Source organism: Pseudophryne corroboree, chromosome 6 (genome assembly GCF_028390025.1).
Source record: "Pseudophryne corroboree isolate aPseCor3 chromosome 6, aPseCor3.hap2, whole genome shotgun sequence".
NCBI classification, from domain to species: Eukaryota; Metazoa; Chordata; class Amphibia; order Anura; family Myobatrachidae; genus Pseudophryne; species Pseudophryne corroboree.
The window spans coordinates 586,518,426-586,540,285 of record NC_086449.1 but is presented as its reverse complement, the minus strand read 5'-3'; the positions used below and the strand labels follow the sequence as shown (position 1 = coordinate 586,540,285).

Below are 21,860 nucleotides of genomic sequence, written 5' to 3'. Positions count from 1 at the left end.
ATTTTCGGTCTGAATCTGCGATCTGTGAACCCCATACATTGCAGATTTATTTACACAATCATCTGCAAAATGCCCAATGCCTCAATTGATTGCTTATGTTTGGGGGCCTTAACCCAACACTGCAACTGCTCCATATGGCCGCAGAAAGAAATACCTAGATGTTGCCATCACATTCCAAAGCATAGAATAGCGAGCAAGTTGGGAACAGGAGCAGTTTGTTTTACCGATATTAACACTATCACACAAACTCTGGAAACAAGTCTGGAAATGAGATGCTTCAATCTTCATGAAGATACCATATGAGTGCAGCTAATAAGCTAGTCCATGTAAGGCATTACTATTAGACCCATGCTGATATGGATCTAATAGTAATTATTATTGTACTAATAAAATAGGAGACACCAATTTGAGTTAAAAATTATTACTATAGTATCATGATCATTTAAAACACCGTTCTTTCAACACATTTTTTTCCATATAGATAAAACCAGAAAGAGCATTTACACTTCAGGCACAATATTTAACACTGCGGATTTAATGCATACAAAACAACACCCAATACTGACATAACAAATGAATCTAATAAATAATTTACATAGCCTATTTACAAGACTAAAAAAATGTATAAAAAGTAGTTAATGACAGTTTCAATATGAATTCATTAAATATCAAATTTCTCTTCACAGATCTCATGCCCATTTTCTTCATAGTCCTCTCTTGTCACCAGCATGTCCTCAAAGTCATCATTCTCTGATATTAACTTTCCTCCTTCCCAAGAGTAAGTGATGGGGCTGGAACAATATAGCAGAACCAAGAACAGGTTAGTCACACTATATACTATGACTTAGGACATACTGTACATGTGTGATATATTGGTTTCAGCTATCAGTAAGCAGTAGAGAAGCATAAATATTCGCCTATGTTACAGGACAACTCTATTATTCACCATTTAAGCACAGTACGCACTAGAAGATGTAGGATCAGACATTTGTCCTCATAGATACTGACAATTTCCAAACAGTTATCTTGTCTTTATGCGACTAAAAACCAGTTATGCTTGTTTACATGAACAGACTTGTCCAGGGTCTGCGTCTTTCCAATGCAGATTTCCTAGCCTCGTTTATGGTGCTGCTGCGGCCAGTCTGTGTAACTTGAAGGGTAAGAGGGGGGGGGGGGGGGGGGGCTGTTACACAGATGGACTATGGTCCTGCAAAATGGTCCCATGCTGCATTTAAGACGCAGAAGTGGATCACACATGCATGCAGGAGGCATCTACAGATGGGTCCACGTTTATCTTGACCTTTAATAGGATTAACTGAGACTGGCCAGTCGGACTTAATCCCCTGCTGTATTGTATTGCAATAGATGAAGGGTTTATGCTAATAAATCATGCTCTGCCTTGAAGCAGAAAACTAGTCAAGATAACGGCGGACCCATCTGTATTTACACCAGATGCCTCCTGCTATATCAGAATACGCTAGCAGCACAATATTAATCAGGCCCTAAATGAGAAAAGATTTTCTTCGGTAAAGTGCAAGTAAGTTTAGAATAAATGAAGAAACAGTATATGGTAAAAGTGAATGTACAATAACGTATTTCAAAACGAACTAGTCGCCCTCTTATACTCTACGGTACACAAGAGATTGTTAGGGGAGGTGTAAGTAAATGTCTGCAGAAGGTGAATATAGCTTAAATATTCTGATAATATACTTGTTTTTACTTAATAATTTACCTGTAGCCTTGCCATTAGTTAGTCACCACCGCGGCCTATTTAGTGGTGTCCTTTGCACGACAATTTACCATTCAAATGTCCGCAAACTCGGGTATATGCAATTAGCGGCGAATTGCGGCAAATTATCGCCGTTTTTTAATTTGACACAATTCGACCGTCCAATTTCGGCAAGTGGTTGCCGAAATTCACCATATTCAATGGAAAACGGATTCGACAGTCCCGCGGGCGAAAAACGGCCGATTTGCCGGATTTTGCCGCGATTTTAAAAAACGGGTAAAAACGGGAAAAACACGAAAAAAAAAAATGGCGTGGGGTCCCCCCTCCAAAGCATAACCAGCCTCGGGCTCTTCGAGCTGGTCCTGGTTCTAAAAATCCGGGGGAAAAATTGACAGGGATCCCCCGTATTTTTAAAACCAGCACCGGGCTCTGCGCCTGGTGCTGGTGCAAAAAATACGGGGGACAAAAAGAGTAGGGGTCCCCCGTATTTTATACACCAGCATCGGGCTCCACTAGCTGGACAGATAATGCCACAGCCGGGGGTCACTTTTATACAGCGCCCTGCGGTCGTGGCATTAAATATCCAACTAGTCACCCCTGGCCGGGGTACCCTGGGGGAGTGGGGACCCCTTCAATCAAGGGGTCCCCCCCCCAGCCACCCAAGGGCCAGGGGTGAAGCCCGAGGCTGTCCCCCCCATCCAAGGGCTGCGGATGGGAGGCTGATAGCCTTGAGAAAACATAAAGAATATTGTTTTTTCCTGTAGTACTACAAGTCCCAGCAAGCAGTGGCAGTCGGCGGGTCAACATAGGTAAGTATGTGTGTGTCGGCAGTGTGTAATAAAAATAAAGTTGTACTTGTCACGGTGTGTATCTCCTGTTTTTATTTGGGTATTTTTTCCCCAGTAGTACTACTACAGGTACCAGCGGGCCCGTTTTTCTCCCGCATGCTGGTACTTGTGGTTCTCCAAGTACCAGCTTGCGGGGGAGGCTTGCTGGGACTTGTAGTACTACTGGAAAAAACAATATTCTTTCAATTTTGACAAGGCTATCAGCCCCCCATCCGCAGCCCTTGGATGGGGGGGACAGCCTCGGGCTTCACCCCTGGCCCTTGGGTGGCTGGGGGGGGGGGACCCCTTGATTGAAGGGGTCCCCACTCCCCCAGGGTACCCCGGCCAGGGGTGACTAGTTGGATATTTAATGCCACGGCCGCAAGGCACTGTATAAAACTGACCCCCGGCTGTGGCATTATCTGTCCAGCTAGTGGAGCCCGATGCTGGTGTATAAAATACGGGGGACCCCTACTCTTTTTGTCCCCCGTATTTTTTGCACCAGCACCAGGCGCAGAGCCCGGTGCTGGTTTTAAAATACGGGGGATCCCCTGTCAATTTCCCCCCCGCATTTTTGAACCAGGACCAGCTCGAACAGCCCGAGGCTGGTTATGCTTTGGAGGGGGGACCCCACGCCATTTTTTTACTGAATTTTACCATTCCATCTAAAAAAATAAAAAAATAAAAATATATATATTATTTTAAAAAATATATAAATAATACTTGTGCCTCCAAAAAAGACAAACCAAGTACCTAATCCCTTCTAATATAAATATATATGCTATTATCAATAAAAAAAACAAAAAAAAAACATGTTTTACATTTTTTTTATTAGTTTCACCCACCAAAGTGTGGCGGATTGAAAATGTTGAATTTACTGTCTAAAAGCACTGTTGTCGAATTTCCAAACTTCAATTGAATATACTTTGGTCGAATTGCAGCACTTGTATCATTGCAGAAAAGTCGAATTTGACAAAAGTCGAATTTCAAAAAGTCGAATTTTGAAAATCCGTTTTTTTTGACGGAAAGTACTGAATTGCATTGACGATTTTTTTTTTTTGGCGAAAAAGTCCCGAAATTCGACAATTTCGGGAATTTGACCGCAATTGCATATACCCCTATGTTGCAAATGAACGTCCCTTCTGAGATCAAATTAGTATTCTCTAAATACCACTTATTAAAGATTTAGCAGGTACGTGGGATAAGAAGTTGTTACATACTTTCTGTTATCTGTATATTGATATGTACAAGACATATTGCTTCTAAGGCAATATAACACATATTACTTACTTCTCAGGCAATATAACAGACACATCATAGTCTGTAGGAGTCAGCTTGCGCACTTCAGAGTACACCCGTTCCTTGAACCCTAGAAACAGCGAGTTTCCTCCAGTGAGAACAATGTTCTTGAAGAAATGAGGTTGCATTTCTAAAGGAATGGGTATAATCCTGGTCAGCAATGTTTCTGTATCATGCCATCTATAGAACAGCTCATACAGGAATAAAAAGAACATAAAAATCCCACTAAACTGTAATGACAATTTATGTATATTATTAAAGGCAGACTAACCCTATTTTTTCCTTCTCAAACTGTGTGCCTAGGCAGCCTGGTGTGCCGCTAGGCTACAGCAAGGGTGTCTCAGGTTGCTGGTCCAGGACCAAATCAAATTATTTATGGTCAAAGTGATAGGCAAAACCAGTGCTAGTAGCTGCCAATCATAAAACATGTGGACAATCCGAAGCAAAACTGTACACCACCACATAACTGAACCTAATGATGACATGTAGACACAGTTTACTTAATTTAATAGTTTTTTTTTCAAATTTATCAATAAAAATACTTTTAGCCTAGGGGTGCTGTGAAAGAAATGCCAATACTTGAGGGTGCCATGGTTCAAGAAAGTTTGGGAACCACTGCAGTAGGGGATGTCTTTGCAGGCAAATGTTAATTGTTGTGTTAGGTCCTATATAAAGAAGTGTTACTAATACCACGTTCACACTGCCTTGAAAAATCGGGGTTATTGCACGTGAACGCGCAGTAATCCGGATATATGTGCAGTATGAACGGGGGTCCTGGCAAGTTCCCGGGTCGTCTGACCCGGTATTTCAACCCGGGAATAAAGAAGGGTTATTCCCAGGTCAATACCGGGTCAGGCGCAAGTGTGAACGGAGCGGGCGGCGCTTGTAGATCATCTGATCTCCAAGCACCGCCCCCGCATGTGACCCGGTGACGTCACCGACACGGCAATATGCCGTGTCGGGCCGCCAGTCTGAACAGGGTCTCAAGTGGGTTGCACCCCGGGAAGGACTCGTGCACGAGTCCCGGGTGCAACCCGCAAATTGTCAGTGTGAACATGGTATAACTTTCCTTTGCGTGTCATTGTTTTTGTCTATCTCATAATCCCTTTATCTCCTCCCAGAGTTCACCTGTTCATTTATACTCGCAAATACATAGTAGAGCACTGCATTTAGTGTAAAAACTTGCTAGGAATTATTAGTATATTTTTCTAGATGAAGCAGCAGTGGCAGCAAAACTTCTATAGAAACCTTAAAGTGATACAAAAACAACTTACATATTATCTACAAGGATACAATCATTTTAACCATGCAATGACCAGAAAGAGGCTTTTATTACTGTTCAGTGTCACTGCAAGTGCAATAATCATTATTGCAAGGGATAAAAAAAAAAACCTGAACAGTACACAACTCTGGGGTTACAAGTAATTATGAATTTAATATATACGCAGTGTTTCCACTTACAGTTATTTTTCCTGAGAACTTTTTTTAATAATTGGACCCAATTATATTTCCCACAAAGTAAATAAGGGATCGTTTTTACATATTACAAGCATTAATTTGTGACCCTACCAGGTTATAGCAGTAAACTATCTGGGCAGCATAATAAATTAAGACAGAGATTTCTACAGAACACCAAAAGAAAATAGATCAAATAGAGTTTACAGTTATATGAAATAGGACAGGAATGATTTTGGGACTAACCTTCAGGAAGATTGTGAATGGAATGCACTATGGCTTCTGGAATACCCATTTCTTGAATTCCTATATCAGAAGGATGGAATAGTATTTCTGGAACGGCAAACCGTTCATTGGCCAAGCGAAGTATCTGCTCTCCAGCTGTAGTCTTTCCACTAAACACCATCTCTTCCCTCGGCTGTTCAAATGACAAATTAGAATACTCAAATTAAAGGGACTTCTTCATGTAAGGTATTGGACAGTATCCTATAATTTAGGGTTAAACTGCCAAAGACCTCAGTGACCTTCAATAGATCGTGTTTTCAGAATTTCTTTAATGCAATTGGCATATGCAGACTGAGGACCAGTGCTCTGACACAGGGCTCCACATGTAGAGGCAAAATTACTGAAACGTACAGGTGTTGCCCATAGCAACTAACCAGATGGTAACCAGCTATGGAAATATACAGAAAATACACCCAATGGTGCAGCACTGTCAGCGAGTTACAATATAAATTTGAGAAAATGCACTCATCTTCTAGGGTGGATGTTGTGGACTCTAGTCACAAAAAATAAGATTTTACTTACCGATAAATCTATTTCTCGTAGTCCGTAGTGGATGCTGGGGACTCCGTCAGGACCATGGGGATTAGCGGCTCAAAGGGCACAAAACTAAAGCTTTAGGATCAGGTGGTGTGTACTGGCTCCTCCCCCTATGACCCTCCTCCAAGCCTCAGTTAGGATACTGTGCCCGGACGAGCGTACACAATAAGGAAGGATATTGAATCCCGGGTAAGACTCATACCAGCCACACCAATCACACCGTATAACTTGTGATCTAAACCCAGTTAACAGTATGACAAACGTAGGAGCCTCTGAACAGACGGCTCACAACAAATAACAACCCGATTTTTTTGTAACAATAACTATGTACAAGTATTGCAGACAATCCGCACTTGGGATGGGCGCCCAGCATCCACTACGGACTACGAGAAATAGATTTATCGGTAAGTAAAATCTTATTTTCTCTGACGTCCTAAGTGGATGCTGGGGACTCCGTCAGGACCATGGGGATTATACCAAAGCTCCCAAACGGGCGGGAGAGTGCGGATGACTCTGCAGCACCGAATGAGAGAACTCCAGGTCCTCTTTAGCCAGGGTATCAAATTTGTAGAATTTTACAAACGTGTTCTCCCCCGACCACGTAGCTGCTCGGCAGAGTTGTAATGCCGAGACCCCTCGGGCAGCCGCCCAGGATGAGCCCACCTTCCTTGTGGAATGGGCCTTGACAGATTTAGGCTGTGGCAGGCCTGCCACAGAATGTGCAAGTTGAATTGTGCTACAAATCCAACGAGCAATCGTCTGCTTAGAAGCAGGAGCACCCAGCTTGTTGGGTGCATACAGTATAAACAGCGAGTCAGATTTTCTGACTCCAGCCGTCCTTGAAATGTATATTTTCAATGCCCTGACAACGTCCAGCAACTTGGAATCTTCCAAATCGCTAGTAGCCGCAGGCACCACAATAGGCTGGTTCAGGTGAAACGCTGACACCACCTTAGGCAGAAACTGAGGACGCGTCCGCAGTTCTGCCCTGTCCGAATGGAAAATCAGATATGGGCTCTTATACGATAAAGCCGCCAATTCTGATACTCTCCTGGCTGAAGCCAGGGCCAGTAGCATGGTTACTTTCCATGTAAGATATTTCAAATCCACCGATTTGAGTGGCTCAAACCAATGGGATTTGAGAAATCCAAAACTACATTCAGGTCCCACGGAGCCACTGGGGGCACAACCGGGGGCTGTATATGTAGTACTCCTTTTACAAAAGTCTGGACTTCAGGAACTGAAGCCAATTCTTTCTGGAAGAAAATCGACAGGGCCGAAATTTGAACCTTAATGGACCCCAATTTGAGGCCCATAGACAATCCTGTTTGCAGGAAATGTAGGAATCGACCCAGTTGAAATTCCTCCGTGGGGGCCTTCCTGGCCTCACACCACGCAACATATTTTCTCCAAATGCGGTGATAATGTTGTGCAGTCACCTCCTTCCTGGCATTAACCAGTGTAGGAATGACCTCTTCTGGAATGCCTTTTTCCTTTAGAATTCGACGTTCAACCGCCATGCCGTCAAACGCAGCCGCGGTAAGTCTTGGAATAGACACGGTCCCTGCTGAATCAGGTCCCGTCTTAGAGGTAGAGGCCACGGATTTTCCGTGAGCATCTCCTGAAGTTCCGGGTACCAAGTTCTTCTTGGCCAATCCGGAGCCACGAGTATCGTTCTTACTCCCCTTTGCCGTATAATTCTCAGTACTTTGGGTATGAGAGGCAGAGGAGGAAACACATACACTGACTGGTACACCCACGGTGTTACCAGAGCGTCCACAGCTATTGCCTGAGGGTCTCTTGACCTGGCGCAATACCTGTCCAGTTTTTTGTTGAGGCGAGACGCCATCATATCCACCTTTGGTTTTTCCCAACGGTTCACAATCATGTGGAAGACTTCTGGATGAAGTCCCCACTCTCCCGGGTGTAGATCGTGTCTGCTGAGGAAGTCTGCTTCCCAGTTGTCTACTCCCGGAATGAACACTGCTGACAGTGCTATCACATGATCTTCCGCCCAGCGAAGGATCCTTGCAGCTTCTGCCATTGCTCTCCTGCTTCTTGTGCCGCCCTGTCTGTTTACGTGGGCGACTGCCGTGATGTTGTCCGACTGGATCAACACCGGCTGACCCTGAAGCAGGGGTTTTGCCAGGCTTAGAGCATTGTAAATTGCTCTTAGCTCCAGTATATTTATATGAAGAGACATCTCCAGGCTTGACCATACTCCCTGGAAGTTTCTTCCCTGTGTGACCGCTCCCCAGCCTCTCAGACTGGCATCTGTGGTCACCAGGACCCAGTCCTGTATGCCGAATCTGCGGCCCTCTAACAGATGAGCACTCTGCAACCACCACAGAAGAGACACCCTTGTCCGTGGCGATAAGGTTATCCGCTGATGCATCTGCAGATGCGATCCGGACCATTTGTCCAGCAGATCCCACTGAAAAGTTCGTGCGTGGAATCTGCCGAATGGAATTGCTTCGTAAGAAGCCACCATCTTTCCCAGGACTCTTGTGCATTGATGCACAGACACTTTTCCTGGTTTTAGGAGGTTCCTGACAAGTTCGGATAACTCCTTGGCTTTCTCCTCCGGAAGAAACACCTTTTTCTGAACCGTGTCCAGAATCATTCCCAGGAACAGCAGACGTGTTGTCGGGGTCAACTGAGATTTTGGAAAATTCAGAATCCACCCGTGTTGTTGCAGCACTACTTGGGTTAGTGCTACTCCGTCCTCCAGCTGTTCTCTGGACCTTGCCCTTATCAGGAGATCGTCCAAGTAAGGGATAATTAATACGCCTCTTCTTCGCAGAAGAATCATCATTTCGGCCATTACCTTGGTAAAGACCCGAGGTGCCGTGGACAATCCAAACGGCAGCGTCTGAAACTGATAATGACAGTTTTGCACCACGAACCTGAGGTACCCTTGATGTGAAGGGCAAATTGGGACATGCAGGTAAGCATCCTTTATGTCCAGGGACACCATAAAGTCCCCTTCTTCCAGACTCGCTATCACTGCTCTGAGTGATTCCATCTTGAACTTGAATCTTTGTATGTACAGGTTCAAAGATTTCAGATTTAGAATAGGTCTTACCGAGCCGTCCGGCTTCGGTACCACAAATAGCGTGGAGTAATACCCCTTTCCCTTTTGTAGGAGGGGTACCTTGACTATCACCTGCTGAGAAAACAGCTTGTGAATGGCTTCCAATACCGTCGCCCTGTCTGAGGGAGACGTTGGCAAAGCAGACTTTAGGAACCGGCGAGGGGGAGACTTCTCGAATTCCAACCTGTAACCCTGAGATACTACCTGCAGGATCCAAGGGTCCACCTGTGAGCAAGCCCACTGTGCGCTGAAATTCCTGAGTCGACCCCCCACCGCTCCTGAGTCCGCTTGTACAGCCCCAGCGTCATGCTGAGGGCTTTGCAGAACCCTGGGAGGGCTTCTGTTCCTGGGCAGGGGCTGCTTGCTGCCCTCTCTTACCCCTTCCTCTGCCCCGGGGCAGATATGACTGTCCTTTTGCCCTCTTGTTCTTATAGGACCGAAAGGACTGCGGCTGAAAAGACGGTGTCTTTTTCTGTTGGGAGGGGGTCTGAGGTAAAAAGGTGGATTTTCCGGCAGTTGCCGTGGCCACCAGATCCGATAGACCTACGCCAAATAATTCTTCCCCTTTATACGGCAATACTTCCATATGTCGTTTGGAATCCGCATCACCTGACCACTGTCGCGTCCATAAACTTCTTCTGGCAGATATGGACATCGCACTTACTCTCGATGCCAGAGTGCAAATATCCCTCTGAGCATCTCGCATATAAAGAAAAGCATCCTTTAATTGCTCTATAGTCAATAAAATACTGTCCCTATCCAGGGTATCAATATTTTCAGTCAGGGAATCCGACCAGACCACCCCAGCACTGCACATCCAGGCTGAGGCGATGGCTGGTCGCAGTATAACACCAGTATGTGTGTATATACTCTTTAGGGTAGTTTCCAGCCTCCTATCAGCTGGATCCTTGAGGGCGGCCGTATCAGGAGACGGTAACGCCACTTGTTTTGATAAGCGTGTGAGCGCCTTATCCACCCTAGGGGGTGTTTCCCAGCGCGCCCTAACCTCTGGCGGGAAAGGGTATAATGCCAATAACTTTTTTGAAATTAGCACTTTTCTATCTGGGTTAACCCACGCTTCATCACATACATCATTCAATTCCTCTGATTCAGGAAAAACTACAGGTAGTTTTTTCACCCCCCACATAATACCCCTTTTTGTGGTACTTGCAGTATCAGAGATATGCAAAGCCTCCTTCATTGCCGTGATCATATAACGTGTGGCTCTACTTGAAAATACGTTTGTTTCTTCGCCGTCGACACTAGATTCAGTGTCCGTGTCTGGGTCTGTGTCGACCGACTGAGGTAAAGGGCGTTTTACAGCCCCTGACGGTGTCTGAGACGCCTGGGCAGGTACCAACTGGTTTTCCGGCCGTCTCATGTCGTCAACTGATTTTTGTAATGTGCTGACATTATCACGTAATTCCATAAACAAAGCCATCCATTCCGGTGTCGACTCCCTGGGGGGTGACATCACCATTACCGGCAATTGCTCTGCCTCCACACCAACATCGTCCTCATACATGTCGACACACACGTACCGACACACAGCAGACACACAGGGAATGCTCTTATCGAAGACAGGACCCCACTAGCCCTTTGGGGAGACAGAGGGAGAGTTTGCCAGCACACACCCAAGCGCTATAATATATATGGGAACAACCTTATATAAGTGTTGTATCCTTATAGCAGCTTAAATATATAAAATATCGCCATAAAAAGTGCCCCCCCTCTCTGTTTTACCCTGTTTCTGTAGTGCAGTGCAGGGGAGAGTCCTGGGAGCCTTCCTCACAGCGGAGCTGAGCAGGAAAATGGCGCTGTGTGCTGAGGAGAATAAGCCCCGCCCCCTATTCCGGCGGGCTTTTCTCCCGTAGTTTGTAATATCTGGCAGGGGTTAAATACATCCATATAGCCTCAAGGGCTATATGTGATGTATTTTTTAGCCATAAAAGGTATTTACATTGCTGCCCAGGGCGCCCCCAGCAGCGCCCTGCACCCTCCGTGACCGTTGGTGAGAAGTGTGTGACAAACAATGGCGCACAGCTGCAGTGCTGTGCGCTACCTTCAAGAAGACTGAAGAGCCTTCTGCCGCCGGTTTCTGGACCTTCAATCTTCAGCATCTGCAAGGGGGGTCGGCGGCGCGGCTCCGGGACGAACCCCAGGGTGAGACCTGTGTTCCGACTCCCTCTGGAGCTAATGGTGTCCAGTAGCCTAAGAAGCCAATCCATCCTGCACGCAGGTGAGTTGAACTTCTCTCCCCTAAGTCCCTCGATGCAGTGAGCCTGTTGCCAGCAGGACTCACTGAAAATAATAAACCTAAAAACTTTTTCTAAGCAGCTCCTTAAGAGAGCCACCTAGATTGCACCCTGCTCGGACGGGCACAAAAACCTAACTGGGGCTTGGAGGAGGGTCATAGGGGGAGGAGCCAGTACACACCACCTGATCCTAAAGCTTTAGTTTTGTGCCCTGTCTCCTGCGGAGCCGCTAATCCCCATGGTCCTGACGGAGTCCCCAGCATCCACTTAGGACGTCAGAGAAAAAGGATTTTAATTACCTACCGGTAAATCCTTTTCTCGTAGTCCATAGGGGATACTGGGATTCCATTTAGTACCATGGGGTATAGACGGGTTTACTAGGAGCCATGGGCACTATGGAAGTTTGATTAGGTGTGCTGGCTCCTCCCTCTATGCCCCTCCTACCAGACTTAGTCTACGAAACTGTGCATGAGGAGAAGGACATACTTTGAGAGGATATAGAAAAAGGAAAGTGGTGAACCAGCACAACCATAACAAGAGGAAAGCCATGCTAACCAAAAACTTGTAAACAGTAACAGCAATATTTGAACCAAACAACATTACTTAAATAAGTAACAGTGCAGGAAGACCGTAGCACTGGTCGGGCGCCAAGTATCCCCTACGGACTACGAGAAAAGGATTTACCGGTAGGTAATTAAAATCCTATTTTCTCTTACGTCATAGGGGATACTGGGAATCCATTCAGTACCATGGGGAAGTACCAAAGCTCCCAAACCGGGTGGGAGAGTGCTGAGGTTCCTGCAGAACTGATTGACCAAACTGAAGGTCCTCAGAGGTCAAAGTATTGAACTTAGCAAACGTATTCAAACCTGACCAAGTAGCTGCTCGGCAGAGCTGTAAAGCCGAGACACCCTGGGCAGCCGACCAAGAAGAACCCACCGACCTAGTAGAGTGGGCCTGTACAGATTTTGGAACCGGCAAGCCTGCCGTGGAATAAGCATGCTGGCTAGTGAGCCTGATCCAACGTGCAATGGACTGCTTTGAAGCAGGACACCCAATTTTATTGGGATCATAGAGAACAAACAGCGAGTCCGATTTCCTGTGACAAGCTGTACTCTTTTCATACACCTTCAAAGCTCTCACAAAATCCAAAGACTTTGAAGTAGCAGAGGTGTCCGTAATCACCAGAACAGCTGTTTGTGTTAGTGGACCTTAATTCCCGGAGCTGCTCCTGAGAATTCTGAGTGAAAACCAGATTGGTCCTTATCCTGAGTTTGCCTACCCGGGTGGTTTGCTCTTTTTGGATGAGTAATAAGAACGTGATTTGAGAACTGCTTACCATCAGTTCTCCACCTGTTCTGGTAATTGTTCAGTCCCTCAGGGGCACCGCTGTGGGACATTACATTGTTTTATGTTATTTGCACCTGTATTTACTGTAATAAATTTGTTGTACTACACATATGATATGATATGTCTTTTCCTACATGTGGAGTGGACATCATACAGAATTGAATGTGGATTGGAAGACCTATGAAGTTGTTGTAAGGAACGTACATTTTATTTCCTATTCACCTTTGTGGTGTCAACACTTTATTTAGGTGGCGCCTATTTTAGTGGGATCATACCCTCACAATTTCAAGTATGTACCATTGACTGTAGCCATTATTCTATTGTATTGTATTGCTTTGTAATTGTAACCCCCTTTCAGTAATAATATGTTGTGGTGTCGGAACCCGGCATTTTAAATACAAACTGGTGTCGTGTTTTCCTTTTCCCTGCTAAGGTTATAAGTGTATTACTATCACATGTATAGCTGTTAAGGGTTCACGGTGTATCTTTGGGTGGGTACGCACTGAGTGTACTTTGTACAGCCAGCGCGACGTTTGTACGCAAAGTACGTACACGGCACGGGGCTCTGTACGCTAATGGTGTAATAAGTACGTAGGTTGAGGATTAAGTATAGTGGCCGCAGCGGCTCCATTTAAGGTGTATGAAATTTCTTTTTAAAGTGTTGCTTTTAGTCCTGTACGTAAACCAGCGTTTACAGGGCTCTTGTAAGACAACGCCGCCAACTCCGACACACGTCTTGCCGAAGCCAAGGCCAACAGTGTGACGGTCTTCCACGTAAGGTACTTTACGTCTACCTCCTGTAATGGTTCAAAACAATCCGAATGGAGGAACTGCAGCACCAAATTGAGATCCCAAGGTGCCGAGGGGGGCACAAAGGGAGGTTGGATTTGCAGAACACCTTTCAAGAACGTCTGAACCTCAGAGAGAGAAGCCAATTGTTTCTGAAAGAAAATAGACAAGGCCGAAATCTGGACTTTTATGGAGCCTAGACGCAGAAAAAGTCCCAGATGGAACTCTGCCGCAGAGAATTGTCTGCTCTCACACTAAGGGACATAATTCTTCCAGATACGGTGGTAATGTTTAGACGTTACCCCCTTCCTGGCTTGAATCATAGTCGGGATGACCTTGTCAGGAATCCCCCTCCTGGCTAGAATCAGCCGTTCAACGTAGCCGCAGTATGTCTTGATAGATAAATGAGCCCTGTTGCAAAGGATCCTTGCGAAGAAGTAGAACTTCAAGCAACATCTCGAGAAGATCCGCATACCAGGCCCTTTTTGGCCAGTCCGGAGCAATGAGGATTGCTTGAACGTTTTCCCTTTCTATTCTTTGTAGAATTCTTGGGATCAGAGGAAGTGGAGGAAACATGTACACCAGCTGGTAGACCAACGGAGTTGTCAGAGCGTCTACCGCTACAGCTTGCGGGTCTCTCTACCTGGAATACCGCTTGAGCTTCTATTAAGTTGAGAGGCCATCATGTCTATTTGTGGATATCCCCACCGACGTGTCAACCACTGGAACACCTCTGGGTGAAGGCCCCATTACCCCAGGTGCAGGTCGTGTCTGCTGAGGAAGTCTGCTTCCCAGTTCTCTACTCCCGAATTGACAGGCAGAGGTGGTCGCTGGGCGGGTGGGGGCGGAACGGCGGTGTTTGGCTGCCGTTTCGTGGGCGCGGTCCGGCCAACGCAGGTGTGGCCCACAGCGGCTGCGTGACGTCTTACGCAGCCGCTGCAGGCCGGGGAGCGACGAGTAGCTCCCGGCCAGCACGCTAAAGCTGCGCTAGTCGGGAGCTACTCTTGAAGTGCAAAGGCATCGCCGCTGTGCAATGCCTTTGCACTTCTGCAGGTGGTGGGGCCACGGCACTGACATGCGGGCAGACTAGCCCTGTGCTGGGCGTCCCCCCGCATGTCAGTGTGAATGATCGTAGCTGTGCTAAATTTAGCACAGCTACGATCATCTCGGAATGAGGGCCCAAGTACCTAGATTAGGGACACTAATGATCGCTCCTACCCTGCTGTGACCCCCTGGTACCACTGAGGTAATCTGCAGTCTCTCTGGAGGAGATGCGCGTCCCTGTCAATCAGTGTCTGTGTCAGCTGCAGTAGGGAAAATGGTGCCTGTGAGCTGATGGATCCACTCATTGTGAAGCCCCGTCCCTTCAATGGCGCGCGGTCTTCCCGCTCTTCTTTATACTGGCTGTATGTGTCTATATGTATAAAATCGAGACAGACTTCTTTTATGGCTTTGATGCCAGTCTGGGTACTGCGGGGGTAATTCAGAGTTGATCGCAGCAGAAAATTTGTTAGCAGTTGGGCAAAACCATGTGCACTGCAGGTGGGGCAGATATAACATTTGCAGAGAGAGCTAGATTTGGGTGGGTTATTTTGTTTCTGTGCAGGGTAAATACTGGCTGCTTCATTTTTACACAGCAATTTACATTTCAGTTTGAACACACCCCACCCAAATCTAACTCTCTCTGCACGTTATATCTGCCCCCACTGCAGTGCTCATGGTTTTGCCCAACTGCTAACAAATTTGTTGCTGCGATCAACTCTGAATTATCCCCTGTATCCGCTGTTCAGCGTCTGTGTCCGTACACAGTTGAGAGACGCAGTCCGCCTCGTTTAGAAGCCGCGCGTCTCCGTACCCTCATGCCACCATAATACCCAGCGACCCACTAACCAGGATGCCGGCTTAGTACTCACCACTTTTCTTTCTTCTGGCTCTGTTAGGGGTGGCGGCGTGCTGCGGGAATGTACGCTCGCCATGGTGGGGCTTGCGAATAGTTCCCTCAGGAGCTAGCGTCCTGTCAGCGGGGAACAGGACCATTAACCTTGAGAGAGATGGGCCGTTATCCCCCTAAGTCCCACGAAGCAGGCAGGCTGGTGCCATCCAGTCATGCCAGAAAATAACAAACCTAGAAAATAAATGCAGAAAACTCTTCAGGAGCATCCAGAGACGTGACCGGCTCCTCTGGGCACATTTTCTAAACTGAGTCTGGTAGGAGGGGCATAGAGGGAGGAGCCAGCACACCTAATCAAACTTCTATAGTACCCATGGCTCCTAGTGGACCCGTCTATACCCCATGGTACTAAATGGATTCCCTGTATCCCCTAGGACTTAAGAGAAAATATCAATTCATAAGGGGGTTACACAACCCAATGGCTTTTTTTCCCCCAGTAAACCAAGGATGGTAACTGGCATTCCAATTATTGATCAAGACTAAGGTTTACATATCCAGGTACATGACTGACATTTTTGTGACTATGGTCCAGTCATAAAGATAGAACCATTGGTCTAATTTTCTAGCCATCGTGACTCTACCTCTCCACAGGGGCACAATGACGCAAGGCTATCTTCAAGGCCGACCGATCAGTTGGAAGAGACTGTTCAGCACTTGAGTCCCTATACTACACCCCCCCCTAAGTTCTACAAAGGCACTACTGTACACATTCCAATCTGACACTGTCAGATGTCAGGTTTTCCATGAAAATGGGTGTCAGAACTGAACAAAGACAGATAGTATCCTCACAGCCCTCAAAAGTGAGTATTCCTATAACTGATAAATAACTCTCTTTATTTACCTTTATCCACTTTTACTGTTTAACATTACCCCAAGTGTCCCCCACTTTTTGGTTTCCCTATCAGAAATGCAGCAGTGCTGAGAGGTTAAAAAGACATGAAATAAGATCATTGCCCTTGAGAGATGAATAATCCCATCAATACTTTTATTATCGCGTAGCCAATCATTAATCTGAGCGACCAGTCTCATTATCTTTTATTTAAATAAGGGGTTTACAAATTCACCGAGGGTATTATCAAAGTCAGAAGCATATCACACTGTCATTTCAACTAACGTTTCTATTACTGATCATCTCTGATGCAGTATCACCCGCACACTGCCAACTGCAGCATAATATAAGAATGACACTTACCTTCACAAAGCCTTTCTTGATTGTACTAAAGTCTGGCAGAACATAATCAACCATCAAGGAGCTATCTTCCCCCTTCAATCTAAAGGAAGTACTTATTAGTGTATGATTATGTGATCAGACGGATTGATAAATCCCTAGCTCAGAATACATACTTGGCCATCTCCATATCCTTGTAGAAATCTGCAGCCACGTAGCACACGTCTTCTTTCACTTGATTTATTACATGTGTCTCGTCCATAACCTGCAACTGTCTGACAAATATGAAGCACAGATACATCATTTTAGGTGGTTTTCCAAAGAAAAAAACTCTTGCATGACCTTACAGACATCTGTCAACACAGAACATTACTATTAGTAGAGAACAAATGGATATTTTCTGCTGACCATCATGTGTGATATGTAGTCTATATATTAGAGATAAAAAATGCAAAGCACATTACAAATCTAACAGGATACTAAGAAATATTGGTGCAAATACATTCACAGGTTTAAACCAAAAAACAGAAGAGACAACTGTTTCACACTGTATGAAACATCCATCTGACATTAGTATTGCTCAGTTTTCTCTATATTAGGCCTCATTCAGAATTTTGCCCATATTTAAGGAGTTGAGTGACTATAGGCCAACTGCGCACGCGTAGCAATTTATTAGCAACGTTGATCGCAGGGAAGATTTATTCACAAAGTGATTGACAGACAGGGAATGACTGTGGGAGGTAACAGGGAGTGGCAGCAAAAACACGGGCGTGTCATGTCTCTTTTCCGGGTGTGTCTCAGCCTGCGGCTGCGATCCCATAAGCACAAAACAAGGCGCCAGTGTCTCAGTTACTCAGGACTGAGACAATCTGGCGATCTGCTACCAATGCTGTTGCTTAGCTCTGCGAAGCCGCCTGTGGGCATCTCAATACAAATCCGGGCAGCTGAGACATTCGCATATTTTGGCACAGTATCTGCATATGCAAATTCATTAGTCGACAACTCTGAAACAGGCACATCTCGCCAACATATTATGCAGCGTTTTACAAAGAATGGGGCAGATGTATTAACCTGGAGAAGGCATAAGGAAGTGATAAACCAGTGATATGTGCAAGGTGATAAACGCACCAGCCAATCAGCTCCTAACTGTTCATTTACATATTGGAGCTGATTGGCTGGTGCATTTATCACCTCGCATTTATCACTGGTTTATCACTTCCTTGTGCCTTCTCCAGGTTAATACATCTGCCCCAATGTTCCTTCACAAGTCTTGTTAAAATATACAGACACAAGTAGGGTTATAAAATAAAGTTTGGAAGAATAATAAAAAAATATTCATGAAATAAAGGAAGTATCTTTGCTACATCATCAGATTCTGTAAGGCAGCCGACCTCCCCCACTTCTTTCCAAAATAAAAAAAAAAATTCTTGAAGAAGTGAAAATCAAGTGAAAATTAATGGGGGAACATATTCCCTGTAGTTTATCTATACCCCACAGATGTAAAGAGGAAAACAATATTGCTGAGCTTTCCTAATTAAATGCAGAAAAAGCAGTAAATACTGTATAAGATTTCCATTACCATGAGAGCATAATCTTTCATAAATGGATTAAATGAATAGAGCTCTATAAATATTTATATTGTGTGAAAAGGACTAAAATTCCAAAAGCAACATCTAGAGGCAGACAGGTTACTTCATTTCTTCACACATGTACCTGTAAGAGATGATCTCTTTTAAATGATTTGTTAACAGCTTTCCACCGACATTGATTCTAGAAGAATAAAATAGATAGAAACAGTGCAAATTAATATGCTGACACCAAAGAGCAGTGAAGAAAAATTAAAAAATCAGGTGCACACTTATAATTTAATGTGTCAGTATTAGGGATGCAGGGACCCACCTGATAAATAGAAACACTATTACACCTTGTTAAATTGTAGAGTTTATTATAATTGTTCTGATTATTAGTATTCTTAATGCTTGAAGTGTGCACCTGCATTTTCTTTTTTTTTCACCAAGGAAAACAACATGTTGCTCAGCCAGTCTCCAGCTGACCAGGAATGCTGGGAGATGTAGTTATCCAACAGATGCCACATCTTCAACGCAAGTGTTTGTCTAACAATGCATCCTACCTTATTATACCCTCTTGCTTCTTCTTACTGCGGCAATACGGCACAATGTGTGTGAATGAATAGCCAGTGTCCACAATGATGCAGCACAGTTCTGAAGGGTTGTCATGGAAATATCTGTGTGCACTCAGAGCCCCAGCTTAAAAAAAGCAAAAATATAATATTTATTTAATCTTCATTATTCTAATATGGACCTGTCACTCAGATCAGTAGCCCCAAACAGCAAACACTTACGGTTAACTCTGAGAGCTGCCTGGAACTGGTATTCTTCAAATAAAATCTCATTCATAGACTCCTGAATTGAACTGAAGTTAAAATATGGTTCGGTAATGATGATATTCGAGTCCACAAAGTCGACCTGAGAAAACAAAAGGGTCACCTTAAACACCAATGTTACATTGCAAACAAAACACATTCCTTAATGAAGGCCCTGAAGAAAACTCATTTATAAGAACGGACAGAATGAGCAATATGACAGTGTGGATGTACAGTACTGGGCAAAAGTTTTAGGCAGGTGTGGAAAAAATGCTGCAAAGAAAGCTTTCAAAAATAAAAGTGTTAATAGTTTATTTTTTTTAACAAAATGGAAAGTGAATGAACACAAGAGAAATTTAAATCAAATCAATATTTAGTGTGACTACCCTTTGCCTTCAAAACAGCATCAATTCTTTTTTCTTTTTGAAGGAACTCGGCAGGGAGGTTGTTCCAAACAACTCTGAGAACTAACCACAGATCTTCTGTGGATGTACGCTTGCTCAAATCATTTTGTCTCTGTAATCCCAGACATACACGATAATGTTGATATCAGTGCTCTATGGGGGCCATATCATCACTTCCAGGACTCCTTGTTCTTCTACACGCTTAAGATAGTTTATAATGACATTGGCTGTATGTTTGGGGTCATCGTCCTGATGCAAAATAAATTTAAAGCCAAACAGACGCCTCCCTGATGGTATTGTATGATAGATAAGTACCTTTCTGTATTTCTCAGCATTGAAGCACAAAGAAACGGGCAACGTTGAGGGCCACAGATGCAGTGGTCAGCCAAGGAAACTTTGTGCATCAGATGAAAGACTTACTTCCCTTCGAAATCAGAAGATGCCATCAGCTCAAAACTGTCAGAAACCAGTGGGACCCAGGTACACCCATCTACTGTTTGGAGAATTCTGGCCAGAAGTGGTCTTCATGGAAGAATTGCAGCCAAAAGGCCATACCTTCAACGTGGAAATTAGGCAAAGCGACTCAACTATGCACAAAAACACAGGGACTGGGGTGCAGAAAAATGGCAGCAGGTACTTTGGACTGATGAGTCAAAATGTGAAATATTTGGCTGTAACAGAAGGCCGAAAAGTTTGCCGAAGGGCTGAAATACCACAATTTTTTCAGAGTTAGATTAATTAGCAAACGTCCTTATGAGTATAGGCTACTGTCCCCAAAAAGTCCCATGCCAGTAAGGACCAATAAAATCAGGATAAAGAATGGTGTTTGGGGAGCGCCTAGAATTACACCATGCTAATATCCACAGGTTTCTTAAATAGTGATTTAGATCTTTTGGAGATGAGGTTACGTAGTTTCATCTAAAGTAAAACCCTCATACCTCATCATATACACACATAACAGAAATTTTACTTTTCACAGATTAAAATTGATGAGACGGTCGGTCCAATTTCACTAGATCCTAGATAGAGAGTACACACTATGCAATCTTCCCAATGATGGCACAATATACTGTGTTGGAGGATTGTATCCAATTAATCATTGCTCCTGTACACTATGTACGGACGTACACCACACCTTACATGGCATCGTACATCTGATGTGCAGCACATCAGATGGGATGATGTGTTGAACGACGAGTGAAAACATTGGATTGGGTTTATGCATTATAAAATGATTGTTCTCATCTGCCTCAGGACAAAATATTGGACGATAGATCTTCTAGAGTGCACCAGGGTGTGCTTGCGTGTGGTTCTTCTCTGCACAACTTTCAATCACTGTTGGTAGGGTAAGGCAGGGAAAGGTGTAACATACAAACTAACGTCATATTCTTGTACTAAAATGTATGAATCTATACACTGTCAATGAGTAATGCATACATAAAATGTAATTTAAGAATCAGAAATTAGGGAATACTGTAGCCTCACAATAGATGTTCTGGCTATTAGAAGTCACCTAAAGATGTGTCCTCTCCCATCTAGCCTCCATGTACGTTAAACAGCCCTTCTAGTTATACCATGCTGTGGTGTGACTTGGTAGTGCAGAGCGTCTTTTTGTGCAACTTTTTCCATTAAAATGATGCTTATTCGCAAATCGATGCGAAGCTTTTGTTGATTAAAATGATATGCAGCATGCCTATATTCTATGTGCAACGGTGGCTGTATCTGCATACGAAAACCTATGCTGCAGTGTTTTCCTAGAAAACACCTTAACGTAGCATTTCGCATGCAGATACATGTGCGATCGTACACATACATGCTGTATATCATTTTAATCAACAGAGTCTGCTTGTGTGTCTTATTTGCATAGCAATGTGAATACTTATTTTCGAAAAAAAAAAAAAAAAAAAAAAAAGATGCCTGACGCTAACGAAGTTGCACAGGACCTGCCAGCTCACTCACGTCAGGCATCTCCCGCTACGTGGAGTATTGGGGCAAGATGTATGAGAACATATCTGTAGTATACCTTGTATATTTTATTAAAAAAACCTTATAAGTAGTTATTTCTGTAACACTTGTGTAGTAGAACAAATATGCCACCTACAGAATATCCAATAAACATGTCTGCGACTAAATTGCTTTTCCTGGTCGGACACACCTTATTATGCCATTTATGTAGCATTGTCATTTTAGGAGCTCTACATTACCTGAAACATTTCTTTTCCGAAAAGATAATCCCATACTTGTCTTTGGACATCCCAGTTCACCAAATAACCCTATTATAAAAAATAAAAGACATTGCTTTAATTTACAGCAGAAATTAAGTACTGTGCCAAC

General features: G+C 44.4%; 1 protein-coding gene across 1 annotated transcript in view; it reads right to left on the bottom strand.

Moving 5' to 3' along the window:
- Nucleotides 1-514: 514 nt before the first annotated feature.
- Nucleotides 515-21,860, bottom strand: part of ACTR6 (actin related protein 6) — a 31,773-nt gene continuing 10,427 nt past the window's right edge. Inside the window, exons 3-11 of the mRNA XM_063927951.1 lie at nucleotides 21,731-21,799; nucleotides 19,102-19,225; nucleotides 18,871-19,006; nucleotides 18,453-18,509; nucleotides 16,916-17,014; nucleotides 16,764-16,842; nucleotides 5,557-5,728; nucleotides 3,847-3,985; nucleotides 515-791 (exon numbers count right to left, since the gene is read on the bottom strand). Of these exons, the coding sequence (XP_063784021.1) occupies nucleotides 662-791; nucleotides 3,847-3,985; nucleotides 5,557-5,728; nucleotides 16,764-16,842; nucleotides 16,916-17,014; nucleotides 18,453-18,509; nucleotides 18,871-19,006; nucleotides 19,102-19,225; nucleotides 21,731-21,799 (1,005 nt within the window). The 3' untranslated portion in view covers nucleotides 515-661. The remainder of the gene's footprint in view (nucleotides 792-3,846; nucleotides 3,986-5,556; nucleotides 5,729-16,763; nucleotides 16,843-16,915; nucleotides 17,015-18,452; nucleotides 18,510-18,870; nucleotides 19,007-19,101; nucleotides 19,226-21,730; nucleotides 21,800-21,860) is intronic.